General features: G+C 49.5%; 1 protein-coding gene across 1 annotated transcript; it reads right to left on the bottom strand.

Moving 5' to 3' along the window:
- Positions 1-1,055: 1,055 nt before the first annotated feature.
- MLEC (malectin) lies at positions 1,056-10,040 on the bottom strand. The gene is made up of 4 exons (XM_005421491.2): positions 9,863-10,040; positions 8,349-8,525; positions 8,135-8,192; positions 1,056-6,982 (listed from the first exon to the last, which is right to left on the bottom strand). The coding sequence occupies exons 1-4, from the start codon at positions 10,025-10,027 to the stop codon at positions 6,753-6,755; spliced, it is 630 nt and encodes a 209-aa protein (XP_005421548.1). The 5' UTR covers positions 10,028-10,040; the 3' UTR covers positions 1,056-6,752.
- Between the last annotated feature and the right edge of the window lie 3,106 nt (positions 10,041-13,146).

Below are 13,146 nucleotides of genomic sequence, written 5' to 3'. Positions count from 1 at the left end.
GCCCGGCCGTCACCCCTCGCTGGGCTCCCGGCTCTGAAGGCACGGCCTGAGCCCGCAGCGCAGCCGGTGACACAGAGCAGGTGTCCCCCGAGAGCCCCGCTCCGTGCAGGGGACGGTGACGAGCACTTTTCGGGGAGGGGCAGCGTTAGCAGGAGGATGCCATGGAGGGCCCAGCACCGGGCACGGCGCAGCTGCTGTCCCTGGGGAGCGGGACAGCGACAGGACAGGGTGCCCCCGGGGGGCGGTGGCAGACATCGGACGAGCCTCCCCAGCCTGGTGGCAAAAACCGGGGAGGTCGCACTTGGAGGGACTCAAAGTATCAACACAAGGAGGAAAGAATGTGTTTCTTCCCCAAGAGGGGCAGCCCACCAGCCCGCAGCAGGCACGCAAGAGCTGCCAAGAGTCACCTGCAGCCCTCTGGGGAACTGGGGCAAGAGCAACAAACATCTGCATCCTCTTCTCGGACTTCAGCCAACACTGAACATACTCATGATGACTGGAAGCAGATTTTGAGCAGTGATTTGTGACGCTTGCTGTGGCTTGTGAGCAGCACACTCCTGCTACTGCCAGCCAAGTGCTATTTCAAAAAAAACCGCCTGCACCAGTGCTCCTAAATCCTCCTTGCTGCATGGGCTTGGTGCCTCTATCCCTAAGGAAGGACAGACCCAGGCCTTCCAGGAAAGCACCTCCCCAGGAGCAGGCACCTGGAGCACAAGGCTGCTGCTTCCTCTCTGCTCCAGCTCCAGCCCCAGCTGCCTCTGACACGGTTTCAAGCTGAAAGGGGGGCAGCTTGCAAAGCCCAGAAAGCAGATTACATCTCTCTGGTGCTCCGGCTCTGAGCAGGAAGCAACAACCACATCAGCACTTTTAAGAGGATGTTGTACCATTCAATTTGCACTTTATCACTCAAAACAATGGGCAAGAGATCACCAGGGCTGTACTGGAGGCAGCAGCACAGTGTTACCCAGCAGTCAGCCAGGCTCAGCCTCCCTCACGTGGGTGTAAACCAGAGGGGGCTCCTCTGCCCCCACCACCAGAAAAGAGGAACCATCTCATCCAAGTGACAATATAATTTTGTTTATTTTCCTTTAGCACACTGCTGGTTAAACTGCCAGACAGTAGATTTCAGAACATTCCCTCAGCCAAACATCCTGGGAAAATTAAAAAATAAAACTGCTACCGTGTACCAAAAATAAAATAACCCACCCCCATGCCCATCTCCCCCAAACTAGTCCCTGCAAAGCTGATGCAATCAGAAACAGGTATCTGTGCTTTTCACCTAGGGCCCAAGCTTGCTGCAAAACAAACTAAAAAATGTCACTGCAAGTTGTTATAACACAGAATAATGGGCAGTAAAATAAAAAATCCTCCTCAAAACCCCTTTGTACTGGTGACATGTACAGATGGAGATTTCTCCTCACACTGCTTCAGCCTTTACAGACAACGTAGACCTGCAGCTTTAAGTAGTTTGTGATGTGTCCTTAATGCCAGTGCCACAGGTCACTTCCACACATCCCCAGCCAGGCACAATGGAGTGGTGGGACCATGTGCCAACTGCTGCTACCCCAACAGGACCCAAACACCACCACCAGCTCACAGGCCTGGCTGCTGCCTCCTGGCATGGAGCACAGATCCTGCCTCTGCTCTCACAGGCTCCGGGGCTCCTTTACCAACCCAGCTGCTTCTCAAGTGGGAAAGCCCTGAATGCACAAAGCCCCCGAGAAAACCACAAAAAATTCAAGCCCCCCACTTGCCAGCCAGTTTCCAGCCACTGCTTTGCTCCAGAGCACCAGCTCAGGAACTGCCACAGTGTGACAGAACAGCCATGGTAGCACAGGAGAGCACATCCCCATTACGTGTGACAGGGGACAACTCCAGGGCAGAGATCCTGCATTTCCTGGATTCACACTCTTCCCAGCTAAACTGGTTCAAGCTGTACTTTGCCCCTTGCCTTCAAATCTCCATCAAACGAATTCTTTAGCAGAAACCTTTGATGTTTGCAAAAGATTATTCACATTTTCTAATCTGCCAGCACAGTTTCTAGGAGGGTGGAAAGCACTTGTTCTGTTGATTTTTTTTTAGATAAAGCACTTTTTGGGAAAAAAAAAAAAATCAAAACCTATCAATAACCTGCAGTAGCATCCCACCAATCAGACTGGGGACAGCATCATCACATCCCTCCCCACCCTCATCTTCCCCTCAATCTCCAAAAATAGTATTTAATATACAGCAATAAACTCTGAGCAAGCCAGAGTCCCGGAAGACATGGACCTGCTTTCACCTCTCCCATCCATCCCAGCACCTTTCAATGCTACAATACTCCTGGGTCGAATCCATTTGGATCCAAGGTGAATGCATGTGCCCCAGACCTGCTGGGCAGCACAAAGCAGGGGTGCAGCACAGGAGGCCCATCTGTGGGATCACATTTCTGAGCCTTCCCAGCTCCAGCCTGGCGTGTTTGTGCCGTTGAGAATACTTCTGTGAGCCTCCCTGGGACCAGCCTGTGGAGACAGACTGGTGGAACCAGGCCGACGTTAAAATAGCATCCTTGAATTGTATTAGGCTTTGGCATTTGTTGTGGAGATGCAGAAGTGCCAGTAGGTAAATCAGCTCAGTGCTGGCCCAGCTCCCATTTCCCTTGGATTCTCAGCAAGGATATTTCCCTCCCCATCATACGTGCAAGAAGCAGACGGATCTCTCCCACATTTGAGCACCAAACAGAGCCTGACACACTTGGTACCTCGCAGCTGCTCAGAATCTGTCTCACATCAAGGGCTGAAGCTGCTCTCATGGCTCTCTCCCTCCTGCTGTTTTCTATCAGCAACAGGCTTGTTCAGCCCAGAGCTCCTGTAGCAAGACACCTCCCTGGCTGTTGCAATCCCATTTCAACTTAAAGGCCAAGGGACAAGGCACTGCTCTGTTCAGACCGAAGCAGCACGGGGCAAGCCCTCAGTGAGTAAATCAGGGGTGCAGGACCCCCCAAGCCCCACTGTGCACCCAGAAGCTGTAAGTGCCAAACAGCTCCCAGGACCCAGTGTGACTCACTCAGCTCTGAACTGCACAGACACCCAGGCACCAGACTGTCTGGAAGTTCTCCATCCTGCCTTCAGGCAATTTCTGGGGCACACCAGACCTGAAGGAGCTCTTCAAGTTCTTTTATCCCCTGCTAGACTTTTCTTCCATTGATTTCAAGGGTTGAAAATAAAGATACTTGCTCACAGTTCTCTACTTCAGCTGTGACCTCCAGAGCTGACATCTGGGGACAGGGAGACAGTTCCCATCTGATCTCAACGGCAGGGAATGCCTGTCCCTTGAAGAAAAAGAAAAAACTCAGAAGCTCCTTAAAAAAAAAAGAAGCTCCATCAAATAGACTTTTATTCAAAGCCTGAGACAAAGGCACCAAAAAGAGAAGGGAATTCATTTGGCTTTCTGTTCACTGCCACCTGGGACACTCAAAAGGGTCAGAGATGTTTAGTCACACACACAGAAGACTTCAATAGCCTGGCTTAAAGGAGGGGCTGATGGGACAATTAAAATAAGCTTTGAAACCATTATTCTGAGGCTGGATCCAGGCCTGAATCATCATAGACAGTGATTTTCCCTTTATTAAGAGGAAGCTTTACTAAAATTGCCGTATCTGCCCCTCTCTACACAACAGGAATCAAGCCAGGGTCTGTTCTGACCCAGCTCCCCACACTGCTGCACTCCATCTGCCTGCTGCTGGCAGAGGAATCAGCACAAGCAGGCTTGTCTCTGACCTGCCTCAGTTAAACAGTCTTGGATATTCCCTCAAACACTCATTCTGGAAAGCTACAGCCAGCCTAAACACTTTCTTTCCCTGGTCAGGACCAGGTATCTCATTACACCCCTGAGTCTGGCTTGCAGATGCTAGACAGAGATGGCCAGGGGAGCTGGAGTACTCCATTCCCAGAAAGGTGCTGACTGGCCAGCCCCCACCATCCTTGGTGCTCCCACATGCTTTGTTTGAAGGCTCCTTCCAAAGCAAACCTGTCAGGAGAGGATGGACCAGGAAGGAAGCTGCTCATAGGACCTTAACAGGGTCAGGAACCCCCCAGAAACCAGCTTTGTAGTGAGAAAGATCACAAATCCAGAGCCAAAACAACTAAATTGAAGCCATGATGGATGAACTGTTTCTCCTCCCTATTCTTATTCAAAGAAGACAAATTCATTTGATCTGAGCAACTAGAACAAACTGGATCAGACCCTGTACAGCTCTGTGTTGGGGCAGCTGATGGCACCAAATGGGTGTCCTGGCTGCTAGGAGAGGCCAGGATAAACTATCCTAAAAGACTTGTCTCCAACTTCTGCACATCTAAACACACCCATGGTAGGCAAGGTGCTGAGATTACTGGGTGAGTCACAAGAGGCCGAGTGATTCCTTGCTTCAAGGATGCTCAAATAAAATGCACCCTAAAAGGCCTGGAGGAGAGCAGCTCCTTAGAGAGATGCCTGCTTTCAACCCCAGGTTCTTTGCTTAACAAATCAGCACAGTTCATGATTCTCAAAACTGATAAAGATCTAAATGTATCTTCAATCCAGAGCAATCCTAAAAATTCTGGAGAATATCTGCAGGCACTGTCACTGAACAAATCAGAGCTCATATTTTATAATAGTTTTGTAGGTATTAGGATTTTAACAGTAGCTAGAAGATGAAGCAGACAGCTCCAAGCTTACCACCTTTCATCCTAAGGTTTGTTCTTCAAGATCTGCTCTCTCTAAAGCCTGGATTCTCCTTTAACTGGGGCAGGGACTCTCTTCCTTCTGTCCCAAACTACCCCTTGTGCAGTTAGAGAGAAGATAATGAAGGTCCTGCTTGTTTTTCAGCTCACAGATACAGAATTGGGGTCAGGCCTGTAGCACTGATGTGATCAGAAAGGCAAGGTTCAGTGGCACTGATGCAGAGAGCAGCATTTTGTCACCTCCCCCAGCTTCCACTCTGGAGACCCTGAGCTGACAGCTCCTACCACAGCTTGAGGGATAAGAGGAAGGGAAGCCTTCGGCTGCCTGGGCCCAGCAGAACAGAACAGGCTGCTCCTCCAGTTCCCCGGCCAGGAACTTGGCAATTCTGCTGACCCTGCTGAAAGAAAGGCTGAGCCACTGCAGGGGATCAAACCCAGAAACAACTGCTAGGAAAACCCAGAGAGGCAGAGCAGCAGAGGTCACTGCTCGGTGCCACTGCTCCAGGGAAAGACAGAACACTTCTGAGGACAATGGGGAGAGCATGAGGTAAAGCTCTGTGAACCCAGAGCTCAGCAGCAACAAAGCTGATCCACAAAACCCCAACCCTGCCTGGGATGGATCCTGCTCCAGCACAGAACATCTCCCTCCTGGTCAGCCAGAAATGCTCAACATGTTGGAGGCCAAGATTGTGGGAAGGCAGTTCCTCAGGGCCTGCAGCTCTGGACCAGAAGGCACAGCAGTGGCTTTCTCTCTGTTCAGCCTCTGCCAGGCAGGCACAGGCTCTGCATGTGAAAACAGAAGCTTCTTGCAGAAATATCCCCAGGGGAAGCAGGTGACCTTGTCTCCAGTGCATTGCTCATTTCCAGATCTCTGGATGGCAACAAACCGCCTTGCTCTGCAGGACTGAAAAGTTGGACATCTGCCCCTTCACTACAGGGCCTGGATATGCAAACTCACTCACTGCAAACACTGAGCAGCTCCACTTCTCACTGCCACAGGCAGGGCTGGTCTCTACAGAGGGAATGAGACACCACAGGGAGCATCCACCAGGTTGCTCTGCTCTCTGTCCTACGGCACAGGTTGTTTAGAGTCACAGAGAAGGGAGCTCACCATGAGGAAGGTTAAGGAACAAGCCCCAAACCTCCTCTCCAGTTCACCTGATTCTCAGCTTCTTCCAAAGTAGATGTCACTTGCTAGGAAAGGCAAAACAAGGAACTGGGCTTAAAACAAAACCTTTGAAAATAAAAGGATATTAAAGGAAACAAAAGCCATAATCAATACAGAAAACAAGTGCATCTGATCAGACGCTAACAACGTCAGCCTCTCGCAGGCTACAGCAGAATCCCTCTGCGATGGAACAAACATTGCAATTGCCAGACTAGGAAATTCTCTCCCAACTGGTGCAGCAAATCAGGCCAGATAAATCCCTCTGCTCCTGGCACAGCTTGCAGTCTTATGAGGGAACTGTCTCCACGGAGGCTGGTCTGGAGCCTTGGTATCTTTATGCAGGCGAGTACCATACATTGTGTTGCACATGTTCAGGGAGATGCTGAGCCAGGCTCTGTCCTCTGCAGTCGCTTGACACCCAACAGCACCACAACACTTCCACACTCCTGGACAAAATGTGTACCCCAGCCTTGTTTTAAAAATTGCTTTCCTGCTTAAGGAACCATATTCCACCCAGTAAAGGCAGAGATCCTACAGCACATGGCTTTCTCTCAGTGTGGGACACGGCCCAGGACTGGCAGCCTCAGCTTTCATGGCCCAAAACACACCCAGCCAGGACTCAGTTCACTCTCGGATGCCCCAGGGAGAATCAGAGGCTGCACATGGTGCGAAGGGGAAGGCGAGGGCCTTGCTGCTTGCTGGCAGGGGGAAGGTAAGCTCCCTCTTACCTGGACCTGCTATTCATTGCTATTCATTCCAAATGAATCATCTCTTTTTTTTTTTTTTCCTTAAATTATGAACAATATGGAGAAATTGAAAGCAACCATATTTGGTCCAACTCCTTCCCTCCCAGCCCCTGGGCTGATGCACTGTGGGGCTTGCTCTCACAATCGGCAGAGGCAGAAGAGGGTAGGAATGAAGACACCAAAGGCCACCAGTATAGGAAACATGAGGCTGCTGTTGTCCGAGGCATAGGGGTTTGGTGTGCGTGGGCCTGACTGAACCCGGTTCTTATTTGCCTGTTTTTTGACACTGGAACCATCATCATAGTCATCTTCATCATCATCTTCTTCTTTTTTCTCCAGGCCTGGGTGTGGCTGCAGCTTTGGAACATCTGTTGAACAAGACAAAAGGTTGCAAGCAGGCAGGATGTAAATTGGGAGTTCACTCGAGACACTTCCTTCCCCTCTCCCCAATCCAACATGAGCATCAGCCGGAGGGCACCTGAGACCCCACCAAAACCACAACCAGAACACCCCAGAAGAGAGGAATATCTTCTACCACAGAGGATCACACCACTATTTCTTTTCTTTGCAAGATAAGAGCATCCAAGGACCCAGCCTGGAGAAAAACTTCATCCTTCCACACCATCAACGTGTCACATGGACAAGTTAATGCACAAAAGCACACATTCAAATACTGCAGCTGCTCAGTAAGATCTAGTCAAGAACAAGCACCTGCTGCCTGCAGGACCAGCCTGCAGGTGCAAACAGGAACAGGAACATCCCTTTTCATAAGCAGTCCTACTCCACATCACTGCACCCCTCAAAGCTAGAGCTGTGAGAGCAGCATGGCCAAGCCCCACTCAAATCCAGCCTTCTGAGCCTTGGGCCTGAGCTGCAGGTGCCAGCTAGCCACAAGGTTCTTACCAAATCTTCAGCAGCACCTGACCATCCCTGACCACCCTATAGTAAAGCAAATTGATGTTTTGGTCAGAGAGGGAACCTAAACATTCCTAGTTCAGGAGCTAGAGGGGCTCCAATTCCAGCTCACTTATAAAGAGGGTGATAAAAGAACAAGGACCTTTCCAGCACTCCCCGGAGCTATCCAGAGGAACTGGTATCTGGAAAAAAATACTGCCTTGTCCTAAAGCTGAAAAGGCAAAACAAAGCTCCAGGTAAGAAATATTTAAGCATTAGCTAAAATAGCTGTAAATTATTTGTCTGCAGGGTTGCTGCTGACATCCAAGGCCAGAGGGTATTTATCTGTAGCTATAAGCTGAGACTGACCAGACATGTTCCCTTCTCCTCTACCCCATATACAGGAAATTCCAAAACAAATTGATTTTTCTCACTCCAGAATGACACAAGCTTTGTGACTTAGAGGAGAATGAGGACAGTACACACCTACTTCACTCTGTGGGAACTCAGTGAAAGAGAAACAATTTTGGCAGATGTGGGTCAGAAAAGCTATGATCTCATAGTCTGAGAAGCAACAGGCTGCTCTCCAAGGGGGAAGAGCCTTCTGGCTCAGAAACTGTGCTTACCTTCCACTGTTCCTTGCAGGATGTAGAGGGCACAGATTTTTGGATTGTCATAGTAGCCCTAGAAAAAGCAAAAGCAGCAGTCAGTGCTGCAGCTCTGAGAACAGGAATGGTCTCCCCACCTACCAACACCTCTCCTCCTCCAGCACACAGTTGCACATGACTGGGTAAGAAGGGGAAGGGGAAGATCAAGGCTCTGCCCTGAAAAGCTTATTACCTTTACAAACTCAATGTGGAGCTTTCCTGTGAATGTTGAAACCTCTCCCTGGACACTCAGTTTTCCCTTTTTGATACTCATGGGAATGATCTCATCGTGAGCTGTGCTGTGTCCAACTCTGTCAAAAATGTCCAAGTCTTTCACCACCACGTGGCCATTCAAGCGAACATCAAATACCTTCAGGGTGGAAGAAATGACAGAGTCAGAGCAGATTCAGGCACGTGACAGTTGAAATGGGAACAGAACAGGAAAGGTCTCTGCTTTTTATGTACACAGAGCCAGAAAGCATTGTAACATGTCCTGGCCCACTCCTTTGGGAAGGATTCAAAGCCCAAAACCAGCCAGGTAAAGACACTAAAGCATTAACAAGCACTAAAGCTTCCAAATACCCTGAAATCTGCCTCCTCCTTTTAAAACAGCCCCTACATCTGCTGTTCAGACCTGAGGACAGCACATTTTCATTCTAGTTTATTCATGCTTCTCTTTCACAACTCTTCTCCCGTCTGAAGACCTGCTCCTACCACTCTGGGGTGGCTGTGACACACCACACCCTAGGGAATGAAGCCATTTCTAACTAACAGCCTGCAGCAGAACAGAGAAGAGGAAACAAGCTGGTGAAGAACACAGGGTTTGAAGGAGGTAAGATGTTTAACTGCTAACCACATCTGTGAACTCAGAGTGAAAGTCCTCCTTGGGGCTGTAATGACTCAAACTTCACGCAGCACCTGGGGAATCCCAGCAGAACTACATGAAGGAAGAGGAACCAAAGATACCTCAGCCCTTCAGTTTAATCTGAGGCTGCTTTTTGCATCCGTTCTGTAAGCTAGCCCCACCAGTTCTGCTCCCTGAAATACTTCTCTGGCAGGAAGGCAGCACAGTGCTTAAAGAGATCAGCTCTAAAGAAGCTGATGGAATCAGAGGAAAGCCAGACTAAAACCCAAACCACTCCTACCCCAATTTATCACAGGGCTTTGAATTCTGCTTGCTTCTGTTTCCACTTCTGTATACGAGGGGTTTCAAAAGTGGACAAGGATTATTCTTCTCTAAAAAGCAAAAAGCAGATTAATTTAACTCTGCTTTCGAGATCAGACTGAACCAGCATCAAGTCTTATTACATTTGTAAAACTTGTTTTGAGTAGGCTATTTAACCCAGACCACCTCCCTGCTTCAATCTATGCAATACTTCCTTCAGCATAACTATGCTGTCATGTCAGAAGCAAGTGTTCAAGAAAAAGGAAAAAAACTTCTCAAAGCCAGCACAGCCTAAACAGGTTGTAAAACTCTATTGCTAGTTATGTTTACTTGCTTATGTTTGACTACTTTAAAATTAAGTCTTCCAGTCCAACTGTATAGGTAGAATGTGGAAAGAGCTCTAAAGGTTCAGAACCTGGCAGAGGTTGGGACCTCAGTTAACTTATTCCTTCCTCCAGCATGCAAAGCACCAGAGGTAACCTGAGCACACACAGTCCTAGCCAGGAACTCACATCAGAGGCAGACAAGGAGCTATTGCTTACCTTCTGTTGAGACTGTGCAAAATAGACCTCTGCAAACTTCAACACCAGCACATAGTCACCCTCCTCTTTGATGGGAACTTCGTAGCCAAAGGTTTCCTCATTGTAGCGCTCGGTCTGGTACAGAATCTGGTCTTCTGCGTTGGAGCGCAGGATTGGCAGCTTCATACCATAGTCAGAGGCTGGGTTTTGAGCACAAAGGAGTGAGAGGAAGGGTTACATTCTGAGGAAGAAACATTTTATATATCCTTGAAGCGTTAAACTCCAGAAGTGGCATTAGCACTTACAACTCATCAGACTCGTCTCCCCTGCTTGCTCTGACCAGGTGGCAGCACTACCAGAGCAGAAGCACAAGAAGCCAAAGCCCCAAAATCCAAGAAATGTAAGGAAACAGGTCTGGAGACCTGCTGCGGTCTAAGACACAGTAAGCTCATTCTCACCATTTCAGAAAGAAAAGCCTATTTCAAAAACATTACACAAAGCCAAAGGACTTGGTCATTGGCTCTTGCTTTAAAGAGTGAAAACACCTAGAATATTTAACAATATTTTCAAATTTCAGACTCCAAGTACAGAACTAAAACAGCTAGCATAGGACTGACTGGACTCATTGACACAACAGATTTGAAGTTAGCAGTTGATAGCACTGGGTTTTAGACTTATCCTCCTCAACAAAGAACTGGGGAATGGCAGAAGGGTGAAAAGCATTAGGCATCTTACAAAGCCCTTTCTTCTCAGCACAGGCCCACAATATCTGTCAGCATGAAGACAGGATAAAGGAAGCAAAAAAGATACACAAGCATTTCAAGAGTACCAGCAGCTCCATCAGCTGATGTTCTCAGAGCCAGCCAGCTGAAATGGATGCTGCCTGCAGGCATGCAAAGAGCCCAAACAGTACAACAACTGACAAAATAAGAGAAATCACAAAATTTGCCTCTTTTCAGGGTTTCACTACCTCTACAGCAGCCCCCAACAACTTTAACCCCACTTGGTTTGCTACTGTATCAGGATTCCTGTACAAATGCAAACTGTTGCAATGCCTCCAGGGCTGCACCTCAAACAGTTCCCCAGCGAAGCAGGGGCAGGAGGGAAGATTGCGGACGCCATCCATCCACCGGCACTTGAGGCAGAAGTTGATCCAGACGAAGTTCTCGGCTGACACTCACCTCTCCCAGCCCCATTTCCATGGGAACAGACACTGCACTGGCCAAGACAAAGCAAGAGCTACTAACCCAGCACACGTCGCCAAAGACAGAGCCAATGCAAACGAGCGAGAGGAAATTAATGCCAGTTCTTAGTCTCCTGTTTCACACAGAGCTGCTCAGGCAATCTTCCACTTCTGTTTACCACTCGAACTTGGGCATAAAGACTGAGGACTCTAACCACCAGCAATACAAAGGGTGAAAAGTTTAACCTGTCCTCCCACACAGATATTTCTGGCCAGCTACAGATTACAGTGATAGCAAACCAAGGACTCCATAGAAGGCAGCTCCTATTAAAGGAAAGCCTGCACAGGAAGAAAGTCCTTTAATAGCCAAGAAGGTAACTGGAGAGGAAGACCTGTCACCTGCATGTCAGAGCTCTGCTGACAGAGCTGTGGAAGCAAGATGGATTTTACAGCATGCTGGGTGCTCACAGGGAGCAAGCAGTACACACCAAGCTTTAACTCAACTATGTTTGGCACCTGCCTATTCTGTAATTGCCATCAGCACAGTCAGTCCTTTAGGGCACAGCAGCTGAATGGAGGCTTGAAAAAAAAGGTTTTAAATTGCCCAGAGGCACTACAGCCCAGAATTATTATCCCTAGGTCATTTCCTCCCAGTCAGCCATACATTTCTGCTATAGCCCTTACATGTCTATCAACACAGAGAGGAGCCCAGAGTAAACGAACAATGGTGCAATAAAAAGCCATTGAGGGAAAGGCAGCTGAGGGCTCAAAGGGGTAAAGTCTCCACTGTGCCTGGCACCACTGGCTGATGCAGGATTACTGTAACAGCCTGCTGCTCAGAGGAAACACCACGGGCTTTCCACAAAGGAAGTGCATGTTACAATGTGCTTGAAAAAGACCCTTTTTTCTCTTCAACTCAGAAATAAATAGTTCAAGTCCACAAGGACATTCAAGTCACACATGTGAGAGGTCTGTGAAGGGAAGCTGACCTACAGTGATCAGGGCACCCTGTGTGACTGGAGCAGCAGCTTCTATGGGTGTGAAAAACCGTATCAGAATTTAAATGTGACCTCCACTGCATCCAGGGTGCCCAAGAGGCTCTCCATTCGGGATGGCACTCATGCAGGACAAGTAATAACAGTTCCAGCTGTATAGCACAGGAAAATCCTCACCACCCTACATGGAAAAAGCAAAGATTAGACTCAAAAATAAACAGAGAGCTCATCTCCACATTCCACCACTCAGCTGTAACTGACAGCAGAGCAGCTCAGCACAGCTAGATTTTCAATACATTAGTGAATCAACTAAGTTTTGGTACACCAATTATCAGAAACATGCACAATTCAAACTGTGGTGGTCTTAGAGGAAGTAGGAAAAGGTAATCCAAGTGCAATTAGTTTTCCATCCTGTCCTAAATAGTAGGCTGAAGATTTTACGGGCTTGGTAGTCAGAGCAGCCGATGATTTCCCATCTGCCTCTACTTCTGCTCGTGTCGCTGCCCTTGAACAGCCAGCCACGGACTGGGGCATGGAGCAGACCAGTCGGCTGTACCGTCCCCCTGCGGGGCCCAGCACCGGGGCTCCTGCGAGCAGCCTGTGCTCTCCGCTGTCGGGTCCAGAATGCTGCAAGCATCAGCCCACATCGTGCGCGACCCAGATCCGGCTGCAGAGAGCTGGAAAAGCTTGTTCCCACTGCACCGAGCGCGCTGCGCACTGGGCTGTGAACCGGCGGATCCTGCTGTAGAACACGGGCTCTTCAGTGCAAAACGGGAGAGAAAAAGAGACCGGCGGGCGCACGAGGCAGGGCTGGCAGCTCAACTGCTCCCGCTGCCTTTCCAGCCGAAATCCCACTGCAACCCTCGCGGAGCCACTTCCCCTCCGGCATTACACAACCCCGCAGGCCGAGGGCAGAGCACCATCCCGCAGGGCTCATCCCGCCGCCTCTGGGGCCCCGGGCCCGCACCGCTACGGAACGAGGGATGCAGCCCCAGCTGGGCCCGGCGGGAGAACAGGGGTGGCCGTGGTGCCGCTGGTGACAAGTGCCGGCGCTGCCTTCGGACCACGACCGTCCCCGGGCGGCTGCGGAAGAGGAGCCCCCGCCGTCCGGCGGGGAGACCCACAGA

The sequence above is a fragment of the Geospiza fortis genome, unplaced genomic scaffold, assembly GCF_000277835.1.
Source record: "Geospiza fortis unplaced genomic scaffold, GeoFor_1.0 scaffold408, whole genome shotgun sequence".
Classification (NCBI taxonomy): domain Eukaryota; kingdom Metazoa; phylum Chordata; class Aves; order Passeriformes; family Thraupidae; genus Geospiza; species Geospiza fortis.
This window is presented reverse-complemented; position numbering and strand designations above follow the sequence as displayed.

Bases quoted from the DNA above. Each gene is read 5' to 3' on its own strand.
- MLEC (XM_005421491.2), bottom strand. From the start codon at position 10,027: ATGAAGCTGCCAATCCTGCGCTCCAACGCAGAAGACCAGATTCTGTAC. The intron at 8,526-9,862 runs GTAAGCAATAGC...TCCACCCTGAAG, and splicing joins TTGCACAGTCTCAACAGAAG to GTATTTGATGTTCGCTTGAA. The intron at 6,983-8,134 runs GTAAGCACAGTT...CTTGTTCAACAG, and splicing joins CCTGCAAGGAACAGTGGAAG to ATGTTCCAAAGCTGCAGCCA.